The sequence below is a fragment of the Oncorhynchus masou genome, unplaced genomic scaffold (assembly GCF_036934945.1).
Source record: "Oncorhynchus masou masou isolate Uvic2021 unplaced genomic scaffold, UVic_Omas_1.1 unplaced_scaffold_700, whole genome shotgun sequence".
In the NCBI taxonomy this organism is placed as follows: Eukaryota; Metazoa; Chordata; class Actinopteri; order Salmoniformes; family Salmonidae; genus Oncorhynchus; species Oncorhynchus masou.
Window position 1 is genome coordinate 157466 of NW_027013460.1, and position 14697 is coordinate 172162.

The 14697-nt window shown below is 37.4% G+C and overlaps 1 protein-coding gene across 1 annotated transcript in view; it reads right to left on the bottom strand.

Annotated features, from left to right (window-relative positions):
* The window catches only part of LOC135537029 (fibrillin-1-like), a 104642-nt gene that overhangs the window by 58151 nt on the left and 31794 nt on the right, over positions 1-14697 (bottom strand). The window contains 4 exon segments of the mRNA XM_064963240.1: positions 819-944; positions 12639-12764; positions 13587-13709; positions 13996-14121. Coding sequence (XP_064819312.1) covers positions 819-944; positions 12639-12764; positions 13587-13709; positions 13996-14121 — 501 coding nt within the window.

Sequence of the window (14697 nt, forward strand, 5' to 3'; positions counted from 1 at the left end):
TCTCCTTTCCTCCAGTCTACCTCTCCTCTCCTCCAGTCTACCTCTCCTCTCCTCCAGTCTACCTCTCCTCTCCTCCAGTCTACCTCTCCTCTCCTCCAGTCTACCTCTCCTCCATTCTACTTCTCCTCTAGTCTACCTCTCCTCCTCCCTCCTCCCTCCTCCAGTCTCTCTCCTCTCCTCCAGTCTACCTCTCCTCTCCTCCAGTCTACCTCTCCTCTCCTCCAGTCTACCTCTCCTCTCCTCCAGTCTACCTCCCCTCTCTTCCAGTCTACATCTCCTCCATTCTACTTCTCCTCTCCTCCAGTCTACCTCTCCTCTCCTCCAGTCTACCTCTCCTCTCCTCCAGTCTACCTCTCCTCTCCTCCAGTCTACCTCTCCTCTCTTCCAGTCTACATCTCCTCCAGTCTCTCTCCTCTCCTCCAGTCTACCTCTCCTCTCCTCCAGTCTACCTCTCCTCTCCTCCAGTCTACCTCTCCTCTCTTCCAGTCTACATCTCCTCCAGTCTCTCTCCTCTCCTCCAGTCTACCTCTCCTCTCCTCTAGCCTACCTCTCCTCCTCCCTCCTCCAGTCCTCTCCTGTTCTCTGACTGCAGTATGTATGTGTGTTGGGTTGACTCCAGGTGATTAGGCTGACCCAAGCATCAGTAATGTTCAAGAGAAGCTAATGAAACAACAACAACGGAACAAACAATCATCTAATCTGAGGCATACGTCTGACATCAGAGCATGGTGATCTCACCAAAGTGTGTGTGTGTGCATGTGTCTGTATGTGTGTGTGTGTGTGTGTGTGTGTGTGTGTGTCTGTCTGTATGTGTGTACCTGTGCAGCCGGTGGTTCCCTTGCGTACGGAGTAGCCCTTGTCACAATGGCAGATGAAGGATCCCTTGCTGTTCTCACAATTCCCACTCAGACAGATGTTAGGGTTCAGCTCACACTCATCCACATCTAGAGAGAGAGACAGAGAGCGAGAGAGAGAGAGAGAGAGAGAGAGACAGAGAGAGAGAGAGAGAGAGAGAGAGAGACAGAGAGATAGTGAGAGAGACAGCGAGACAGAGAGATCAGTGAAAAGAGAGGTAGAAGCACAAGACCTGGACCACAAAACATCCAATAGAAGATAGGACATATCCACTCAGTGTTTATTGTCCCATGTTTCTAACAGCCAGTGATGAGTGTGTAACGGATGTGAAATGGCTAGCTAGTTATCGGTGGTGGGTGCGAATAGCGTTTCAATCGGTGACGTCACTAGTAGTGGTTCCCCTTGCTCTGCAAGGGCCGTGGCTTTTGTGGCGCGATGGGTAACGATGCTTCGTGGGTGTCAGTTGTTGATGTGTGCAGAGGGTCCCTGGTTTGGGCCCGGGTATGGGCGAGGGACGGACTAAAATTATACTGTTACAAGTGCATCACTACTTGTATAACTACTTGTGTTACTAACTATACTACAGATCTCCCTGAGACAGCACGGAGTGGGCAGACAAGTCCTTTCTCCTCAAACACACTTTCAGACCTAAAAATAAAACCCCCAGAAAGAGGCTTTATTCTGACCAAAAAAGGACCCCTGCACTGCCCTGCACTGTGTGTAGACTTAAAGTGTGTGTGTGTTTACACTCAGTGAGAGCCCTACTCTAACATCAGTCTTGTCATATTCTTCATATTTTACTCAGTAAACATCAGCCGTCTGAATGCCAAGCACTCCTCCCTCATCTGACTGACACACAGAGGCATATTATTTTCATGAGTCATCTTGGACAACCTTTATGCTAATATTATATTGTCAGGATAAATCAATAGAAATGTTGTTGTAAAAAGAGAAATATCAGATTTATTGTGTTGCTGCCTGTTCCCCTGTGTGTCTGCAGGAACAGAGAACACTGGACATGTAAATTACAGCTAACACTAATACTGAATACATGTCTCACCGTTCAAAACTAACAACAATACTGAATACATGTCTCACCGTTCAAAACTAACACTAATACTGAATACATGTCTCACCGTTCAAAACTAACACTAATACTGAATACATGTCTCACCGTTCAAAACTAACACTAATACTGAATACATGTCTCACCGTTCACAACTAACACTAATACTGAATACATGTCTCACCGTTCAAAACTAACACTAATACTGAATACATGTCTCACCGTTCAAAACTAACACTAATACTGAATACATGTCTCACCGTTCAAAACTAACACTAATACTGAATACATGTCTCACCGTTCAAAACTAACACCAATACTGAATACATGTCTCACCGTTCACAACTAACACTAATACTGAATACATGTCTCACCGTTCAAAACTAACACTAATACTGAATACATGTCTCACCGTTCAAAACTAACACCAATACTGAATACATGTCTCACCGTTCACAACTAACACTAATACTGAATACATGTCTCACCGTTCACAACTAACACTAATACTGAATACATGTCTCACCATTCAAAACTAACACTAATACTGAATACATGTCTCACCGTTCAAAACTAACACTAATACTGAATACATGTCTCACCATTCAAAACTAACACTAATACTGAATACATGTCTCACCGTTCAAAACTAACACTAATACTGAATACATGTCTCACCGTTCAAAACTAACACCAATACTGAATACATGTCTCACCGTTCAAAACTAACACTAATACTGAATACATGTCTCACCGTTCAAAACTAACACCAATACTGAATACATGTCTCACCGTTGAAAACTAACACTAATACTGAATACATGTCTCACCGTTCAAAACTAACACTAATACTGAATACATGTCTCACCGTTCAAAACTAACACTAATACTGAATATATGTCTCACCGTTCAAAACTAACAACAATACTGAATACATGTCTCACCGTTCAAAACTAACACTAATACTGAATACATGTCTCACCGTTCAAAACTAACACTAATACTGAATACATGTCTCACCGTTCAAAACTAACACTAATACTGAATACATGTCTCACCGTTCAAAACTAACAACAATACTGAATACATGTCTCACCATTCAAAACTAACAACAATACTGAATACATGTCTCACCGTTCAAAACTAACACTAATACTGAATACATGTCTCACCGTTCAAAACTAACACTAATACTGAATACATGTCTCACCGTTCAAAACTAACACTAATACTGAATACATGTCTCACCGTTCAAAACTAACACTAATACTGAATACATGTCTCACCGTTCAAAACTAACACTAATACTGAATACATGTCTCACCGTTCAAAACTAACACTAATACTGAATACATGTCTCACCGTTCAAAACTAACACTAATACTGAATACATGTCTCACCATTCAAAACTAACACTAATACTGAATACATGTCTCACCGTTCAAAACTAACACTAATACTGAATACATGTCTCACCATTCAAAACTAACACTAATACTGAATACATGTCTCACCGTTCAAAACTAACACTAATACTGAATACATGTCTCACCGTTCAAAACTAACAACAATACTGAATACATGTCTCACCATTCAAAACTAACAACAATACTGAATACATGTCTCACCGTTCAAAACTAACAACAATACTGAATACATGTCTCACCGTTCAAAACTAACAACAATACTGAATACATGTCTCACCGTTCAAAACTAACACTAATACTGAATACATGTCTCACCGTTCAAAACTAACAACAATACTGAATACATGTCTCACCGTTCAAAACTAACACTAATACTGAATACATGTATTACCATTCAAAACTAACACTAATACTGAATACATGTATCACCATTCAAAACTAACACTAATACTGAATACATGTCTCACCGTTCAAAACTAACACTAATACTGAATACATGTCTCACCGTTCAAAACTAACAACAATACTGAATACATGTCTCACCGTTCAAAACTAACACTAATACTGAATACATGTCTCACCGTTCAAAACTAACACTAATACTGAATACATGTCTCACCGTTCAAAACTAACACTAATACTGAATACATGTCTCACCGTTCAAAACTAACACTAATACTGAATACATGTCTCACCGTTCAAAACTAACACTAATACTGAATACATGTCTCACCGTTCAAAACTAACACCAATACTGAATACATGTCTCACCGTTCAAAACTAACACTAATACTGAATACATGTCTCACCGTTCAAAACTAACACTAATACTGAATACATGTCTCACCGTTCAAAACTAACACCAATACTGAATACATGTCTCACCGTTCAAAACTAACACTAATACTGAATACATGTCTCACCATTCAAAACTAACACTAATACTGAATACATGTCTCACCGTTCAAAACTAACACTAATACTGAATACATGTCTCACCGTTCAAAACTAACAACAATACTGAATACATGTCTCACCGTTCAAAACTAACACTAATACTGAATACATGTCTCACCGTTCAAAACTAACACTAATACTGAATACATGTCTCACCGTTCAAAACTAACACTAATACTGAATACATGTCTCACCGTTCAAAACTAACAACAATACTGAATACATGTCTCACCATTCAAAACTAACAACAATACTGAATACATGTCTCACCGTTCAAAACTAACACTAATACTGAATACATGTCTCACCGTTCAAAACTAACACTAATACTGAATACATGTCTCACCGTTCAAAACTAACACTAATACTGAATACATGTCTCACCGTTCAAAACTAACACTAATACTGAATACATGTCTCACCGTTCAAAACTAACACTAATACTGAATACATGTCTCACCGTTCAAAACTAACACTAATACTGAATACATGTCTCACCGTTCAAAACTAACACTAATACTGAATACATGTCTCACCATTCAAAACTAACACTAATACTGAATACATGTCTCACCGTTCAAAACTAACACTAATACTGAATACATGTCTCACCATTCAAAACTAACACTAATACTGAATACATGTCTCACCGTTCAAAACTAACACTAATACTGAATACATGTCTCACCGTTCAAAACTAACAACAATACTGAATACATGTCTCACCATTCAAAACTAACAACAATACTGAATACATGTCTCACCGTTCAAAACTAACAACAATACTGAATACATGTCTCACCGTTCAAAACTAACAACAATACTGAATACATGTCTCACCGTTCAAAACTAACACTAATACTGAATACATGTCTCACCGTTCAAAACTAACAACAATACTGAATACATGTCTCACCGTTCAAAACTAACACTAATACTGAATACATGTCTCACCGTTCAAAACTAACACTAATACTGAATACATGTCTCACCGTTCAAAACTAACACTAATACTGAATACATGTCTCACCGTTCAAAACTAACACTAATACTGAATACATGTCTCACCGTTCAAAACTAACAACAATACTGAATACATGTCTCACCATTCAAAACTAACAACAATACTGAATACATGTCTCACCGTTCAAAACTAACACTAATACTGAATACATGTCTCACCGTTCAAAACTAACACTAATACTGAATACATGTCTCACCGTTCAAAACTAACACTAATACTGAATACATGTCTCACCGTTCAAAACTAACACTAATACTGAATACATGTCTCACCGTTCAAAACTAACACCAATACTGAATACATGTCTCACCGTTCAAAACTAACACTAATACTGAATACATGTCTCACCGTTCAAAACTAACACTAATACTGAATACATGTCTCACCGTTCAAAACTAACACCAATACTGAATACATGTCTCACCGTTCAAAACTAACACTAATACTGAATACATGTCTCACCGTTCAAAACTAACACTAATACTGAATACATGTCTCACCATTCAAAACTAACACTAATACTGAATACATGTCTCACCGTTCAAAACTAACACTAATACTGAATACATGTCTCACCATTCAAAACTAACACTAATACTGAATACATGTCTCACCGTTCAAAACTAACACTAATACTGAATACATGTCTCACCGTTCAAAACTAACAACAATACTGAATACATGTCTCACCATTCAAAACTAACAACAATACTGAATACATGTCTCACCGTTCAAAACTAACAACAATACTGAATACATGTCTCACCGTTCAAAACTAACAACAATACTGAATACATGTCTCACCGTTCAAAACTAACACTAATACTGAATACATGTCTCACCGTTCAAAACTAACAACAATACTGAATACATGTCTCACCGTTCAAAACTAACACTAATACTGAATACATGTATTACCATTCAAAACTAACACTAATACTGAATACATGTATCACCATTCAAAACTAACACTAATACTGAATACATGTCTCACCGTTCAAAACTAACACTAATACTGAATACATGTCTCACCGTTCAAAACTAACAACAATACTGAATACATGTCTCACCGTTCAAAACTAACACTAATACTGAATACATGTCTCACCGTTCAAAACTAACACTAATACTGAATACATGTCTCACCGTTCAAAACTAACACTAATACTGAATACATGTCTCACCGTTCAAAACTAACACTAATACTGAATACATGTCTCACCGTTCAAAACTAACACTAATACTGAATACATGTCTCACCGTTCAAAACTAACACCAATACTGAATACATGTCTCACCGTTCAAAACTAACACTAATACTGAATACATGTCTCACCGTTCAAAACTAACACTAATACTGAATACATGTCTCACCGTTCAAAACTAACACCAATACTGAATACATGTCTCACCGTTCAAAACTAACACTAATACTGAATACATGTCTCACCGTTCAAAACTAACACTAATACTGAATACATGTCTCACCGTTCAAAACTAACACTAATACTGAATACATGTCTCACCGTTCAAAACTAACAACAATACTGAATACATGTCTCACCGTTCAAAACTAACACTAATACTGAATACATGTCTCACCGTTCAAAACTAACACTAATACTGAATACATGTCTCACCGTTCAAAACTAACAACAATACTGAATACATGTCTCACCATTCAAAACTAACAACAATACTGAATACATGTCTCACCGTTCAAAACTAACACTAATACTGAATACATGTCTCACCGTTCAAAACTAACACTAATACTGAATACATGTCTCACCGTTCAAAACTAACACTAATACTGAATACATGTCTCACCGTTCAAAACTAACACTAATACTGAATACATGTCTCACCGTTCAAAACTAACACTAATACTGAATACATGTCTCACCGTTCAAAACTAACACTAATACTGAATACATGTCTCACCGTTCAAAACTAACACTAATACTGAATACATGTCTCACCGTTCAAAACTAACACTAATACTGAATACATGTCTCACCGTTCAAAACTAACACTAATACTGAATACATGTCTCACCGTTCAAAACTAACACTAATACTGAATACATGTCTCACCGTTCAAAACTAACACTAATACTGAATACATGTCTCACCGTTCAAAACTAACACTAATACTGAATACATGTCTCACCGTTCAAAACTAACACCAATACTGAATACATGTCTCACCGTTCACAACTAACACTAATACTGAATACATGTCTCACCGTTCAAAACTAACACTAATACTGAATACATGTCTCACCGTTCAAAACAAAACTAACACTAATACTGAATACATGTCTCACCGTTCAAAACTAACAACAATACTGAATACATGTCTCACCGTTCAAAACTAACACTAATACTGAATACATGTATTACCATTCAAAACTAACACTAATACTGAATACATGTATCACCATTCAAAACTAACACTAATACTGAATACATGTCTCACCGTTCAAAACTAACACTAATACTGAATACATGTCTCACCGTTCAAAACTAACACTAATACTGAATACATGTCTCACCGTTCAAAACTAACAACAATACTGAATACATGTCTCACCGTTCAAAACTAACACTAATACTGAATACATGTCTCACCGTTCAAAACTAACACTAATACTGAATACATGTCTCACCGTTCAAAACTAACACTAATACTGAATACATGTCTCACCGTTCAAAACTAACAACAATACTGAATACATGTCTCACCGTTCAAAACTAACAACAATACTGAATACATGTCTCACCATTCAAAACTAACAACAATACTGAATACATGTCTCACCGTTCAAAACTAACAACAATACTGAATACATGTCTCACCGTTCAAAACTAACACTAATACTGAATACATGTCTCACCGTTCAAAACTAACACTAATACTGAATACATGTCTCACCGTTCAAAACTAACACTAATACTGAATACATGTCTCACCGTTCAAAACTAACAACAATACTGAATACATGTCTCACCGTTCAAAACTAACAACAATACTGAATACATGTCTCACCATTCAAAACTAACAACAATACTGAATACATGTCTCACCGTTCAAAACTAACAACAATACTGAATACATGTCTCACCGTTCAAAACTAACACTAATACTGAATACATGTCTCACCGTTCAAAACTAACACTAATACTGAATACATGTCTCACCGTTCAAAACTAACACTAATACTGAATACATGTCTCACCGTTCAAAACTAACAACAATACTGAATACATGTCTCACCGTTCAAAACTAACACTAATACTGAATACATGTCTCACCGTTCAAAACTAACAACAATACTGAATACATGTCTCACCATTCAAAACTAACAACAATACTGAATACATGTCTCACCATTCAAAACTAACAACAATACTGAATACATGTATCACCATTCAAAACTAACAACAATACTGAATACATGTCTCACCATTCAAAACTAACAACAATACTGAATACATGTCTCACCATTCAAAACTAACACCAATACTGAATACATGTCTCACCGTTCAAAACTAACACTAATACTGAATACATGTCTCACCGTTCAAAACTAACACTAATACTGAATACATGTCTCACCATTCAAAACTAACACTAATACTGAATACATGTCTCACCGTTCAAAACTAACACTAATACTGAATACATGTCTCACCATTCAAAACTAACACTAATACTGAATACATGTCTCACCGTTCAAAACTAACACTAATACTGAATACATGTCTCACCGTTCAAAACTAACAACAATACTGAATACATGTCTCACCATTCAAAACTAACAACAATACTGAATACATGTCTCACCGTTCAAAACTAACAACAATACTGAATACATGTCTCACCGTTCAAAACTAACAACAATACTGAATACATGTCTCACCGTTCAAAACTAACACTAATACTGAATACATGTCTCACCGTTCAAAACTAACAACAATACTGAATACATGTCTCACCGTTCAAAACTAACACTAATACTGAATACATGTATTACCATTCAAAACTAACACTAATACTGAATACATGTATCACCATTCAAAACTAACACTAATACTGAATACATGTCTCACCGTTCAAAACTAACACTAATACTGAATACATGTCTCACCGTTCAAAACTAACAACAATACTGAATACATGTCTCACCGTTCAAAACTAACACTAATACTGAATACATGTCTCACCGTTCAAAACTAACACTAATACTGAATACATGTCTCACCGTTCAAAACTAACACTAATACTGAATACATGTCTCACCGTTCAAAACTAACACTAATACTGAATACATGTCTCACCGTTCAAAACTAACACTAATACTGAATACATGTCTCACCGTTCAAAACTAACACCAATACTGAATACATGTCTCACCGTTCAAAACTAACACTAATACTGAATACATGTCTCACCGTTCAAAACTAACACTAATACTGAATACATGTCTCACCGTTCAAAACTAACACCAATACTGAATACATGTCTCACCGTTCAAAACTAACACTAATACTGAATACATGTCTCACCGTTCAAAACTAACACTAATACTGAATACATGTCTCACCGTTCAAAACTAACACTAATACTGAATACATGTCTCACCGTTCAAAACTAACAACAATACTGAATACATGTCTCACCGTTCAAAACTAACACTAATACTGAATACATGTCTCACCGTTCAAAACTAACACTAATACTGAATACATGTCTCACCGTTCAAAACTAACAACAATACTGAATACATGTCTCACCATTCAAAACTAACAACAATACTGAATACATGTCTCACCGTTCAAAACTAACACTAATACTGAATACATGTCTCACCGTTCAAAACTAACACTAATACTGAATACATGTCTCACCGTTCAAAACTAACACTAATACTGAATACATGTCTCACCGTTCAAAACTAACACTAATACTGAATACATGTCTCACCGTTCAAAACTAACACTAATACTGAATACATGTCTCACCGTTCAAAACTAACACTAATACTGAATACATGTCTCACCGTTCAAAACTAACACTAATACTGAATACATGTCTCACCGTTCAAAACTAACACTAATACTGAATACATGTCTCACCGTTCAAAACTAACACTAATACTGAATACATGTCTCACCGTTCAAAACTAACACTAATACTGAATACATGTCTCACCGTTCAAAACTAACACTAATACTGAATACATGTCTCACCGTTCAAAACTAACACTAATACTGAATACATGTCTCACCGTTCAAAACTAACACCAATACTGAATACATGTCTCACCGTTCACAACTAACACTAATACTGAATACATGTCTCACCGTTCAAAACTAACACTAATACTGAATACATGTCTCACCGTTCAAAACTAACACTAATACTGAATACATGTCTCACCGTTCAAAACTAACAACAATACTGAATACATGTCTCACCGTTCAAAACTAACACTAATACTGAATACATGTATTACCATTCAAAACTAACACTAATACTGAATACATGTATCACCATTCAAAACTAACACTAATACTGAATACATGTCTCACCGTTCAAAACTAACACTAATACTGAATACATGTCTCACCGTTCAAAACTAACACTAATACTGAATACATGTCTCACCGTTCAAAACTAACAACAATACTGAATACATGTCTCACCGTTCAAAACTAACACTAATACTGAATACATGTCTCACCGTTCAAAACTAACACTAATACTGAATACATGTCTCACCGTTCAAAACTAACACTAATACTGAATACATGTCTCACCGTTCAAAACTAACAACAATACTGAATACATGTCTCACCGTTCAAAACTAACAACAATACTGAATACATGTCTCACCATTCAAAACTAACAACAATACTGAATACATGTCTCACCGTTCAAAACTAACAACAATACTGAATACATGTCTCACCGTTCAAAACTAACACTAATACTGAATACATGTCTCACCGTTCAAAACTAACACTAATACTGAATACATGTCTCACCGTTCAAAACTAACACTAATACTGAATACATGTCTCACCGTTCAAAACTAACAACAATACTGAATACATGTCTCACCGTTCAAAACTAACAACAATACTGAATACATGTCTCACCATTCAAAACTAACAACAATACTGAATACATGTCTCACCGTTCAAAACTAACAACAATACTGAATACATGTCTCACCGTTCAAAACTAACACTAATACTGAATACATGTCTCACCGTTCAAAACTAACACTAATACTGAATACATGTCTCACCGTTCAAAACTAACACTAATACTGAATACATGTCTCACCGTTCAAAACTAACAACAATACTGAATACATGTCTCACCGTTCAAAACTAACACTAATACTGAATACATGTCTCACCGTTCAAAACTAACAACAATACTGAATACATGTCTCACCATTCAAAACTAACAACAATACTGAATACATGTCTCACCATTCAAAACTAACAACAATACTGAATACATGTATCACCATTCAAAACTAACAACAATACTGAATACATGTCTCACCATTCAAAACTAACAACAATACTGAATACATGTCTCACCATTCAAAACTAACAACAATACTGAATACATGTCTCACCATTCAAAACTAACAACAATACTGAATACATGTCTCACCATTCAAAACTAACACTAATACTGAATACATGTCTCACCGTTCAAAACTAACAACAATACTGAATACATGTCTCACCATTCAAAACTAACAACAATACTGAATACATGTCTCACCGTTCAAAACTAACAACAATACTGAATACATGTCTCACCGTTCAAAACTAACAACAATACTGAATACATGTCTCACCGTTCAAAACTAACAACAATACTGAATACATGTCTCACCATTCAAAACTAACAACAATACTGAATACATGTCTCACCATTCAAAACTAACAACAATACTGAATACATGTCTCACCATTCAAAACTAACAACAATACTGAATACATGTCTCACCGTGTGATACTATATGTATGTGAGAGTTTACCCACACAACCCTACTGGGGGCTGTTAGGTAGTTTTATTTCTTGAAGCAGTGTAGTCCCACTCCTTCCCTGTAGTTTTGTGTTGATTAGACAGCAACATGAATGACTGAGGGGAAGGTCGGAGGAGAGGGGACAGGCTGTTCTAGAAGAGCTGAGGGGCAGATTGGAAGCCCGCGCTCACAATGCTACATGTGTTCTGGAGGCAGTGGCTTAGATCGCTAGACAGGTAGGTTAGTTACCCAGACAGGTCTTCATATCTTCAGAAGACATGAATCCATCGAAGCAGAGACACTGGTACTCTCCTGGGATGTTGGTACACTGGCCTCCGTCACAGATGTCTGGACTGTCCTCACACTCATCAATGTCTGGAGGGAGACAGAATAACATTCACTAGAACACTCACCAATACAACAGACACACATATATCTGTAAGGACAGAAAAGGACAGACACTCACATGTCTGTAAGGACAGAAAAGGACAGACACTCATATATCTGTAAGGATAGAAAAAGGACAGACACACATATATCTGTAAGGACAGAGAAGGACAGAACTGTAGACAGACAGTCTGCTGAACATAGACCAGTTCACATTCATACCAGCTGAGGAAACACATCTTGCATAGCTGCTCACCTGGCAACCAACAGTAAACAGGAGAAAACATGGAGAAATGGTAAGATTAGTCAACAATGTGCTCCTGTGTTCTTCTGTGTCAATTTATTGTACCATTTTGTATGATTGGGGCTGTTGTATCTCTCCCTGGTAACAGAGCCAATGGGAGTCATGTGTTGAGAGGGATGAGACTCATATCAAAGGAAATGATTCTCAGTCCCCTCACAAGGCCTTGTCTGGAGGAAGGACAACTATGTCTCTCTGTCTAGAAACACAGTGTATTTAAGTGTTATAGGGCCCTCCCTGGCTCCTGGTGAACAAATAGACAGACTCAGGTTGGGTTGAAGTAGGGGTGGAGGACAGAGAGACATAGACTGACAGAGAGAGAGAGACTGAGACACGAGAGAGAGAGAGAGAGAGAGAGAGAGAGAGAGAGAGAGAGAGAGAGAGAGAGAGAGAGAGAGAGAGAGAGAGAGAGAGAGAGAGAGAGAGAGAGAGAGAGAGAGAGAGAGAGAGAGAGAGAGAGAGAGAGAGAGAGAGAGAGAGAGAGAGAGAGAGAGAGAGATCCTACTGACCAGTGCAGGTCCTGAGGTCTGGCATCAGGGCGTATCCAGAGCGACAGCTGCACTCATAGCTCCCCTCTGAGTTGGTACAGAATGTCTCACAACCTCCATTCTGGATCGTACACTCATCAATGTCTGCATGCAGGAGGGGATGAACACACATACATGTTACTACACACACATCATAAGAATGAAACATAACTTGAGACATGCTCATAACGCTTCCTATCTTACACATCAAGCATTTCTGTCATTTAAGTCTGAAGGATTTGGTCACCATGGCGACAGACACTGGTTCATATGACACAAAAACAAATAGTACTATATCAACACCCCTTTCCTGTTTGAAGGACGCAGACAAATCACAATACTAGTTGAATAATAGAGAACTAACAGTGTAGTTGGAACAGACTTATCTTACCGACACAGGCCAGTCTGTCCTCCGTGGATTTATATCCAGTATCACAGGAACACTGGTAACGTCCAATCATATTCACACACTGACCGTTCCGACACAGCTTCTCACTCAGTTCACACTCATTAATATCTGTGGAACACACACGCACGCACGCACGCACACACACACACACACACACACACACACAAACACAAACAACACACACACACCATTAAACAGGCCATTAAAAACAACCCCACCACTAAACACAGTTGCTCCATCTTGTCTCTACATGTGGAGATGATTGTGAAGCTGTTGGACAATAGATCCTCCTCCTCCTTTACTCCTAGACTTCCCTTTCTAAATCAATAGATCCTCCTCCTCCTTTACTCCTAGAGACTTCCCTTTCTAAATCAATAGATCATCCTCCTCATTTACTCCTAGAGACTTCCCTTTCTAAATCAATAGATCCTCCTCCTCCTTTACTCCTAGAGACTTCCCTTTCTAAATCAATAGATCCTCCTCCTCCTTTACTCCTAGAGACTTCCCTTTCTAAATCAATAGATCCTCCTCCTCCTTTACTCCTAGAGACTTCCCTTTCTAAATCAATAGATCCTCCTCCTCCTTTACTCCTAGAGACTTCCCTTTCTAAATCAATAGATCCTCCTCCTCCTTTACTCCTAGAGACTTCCCTTTCTAAATCAATAGATCCTCCTCCTCCTTTAC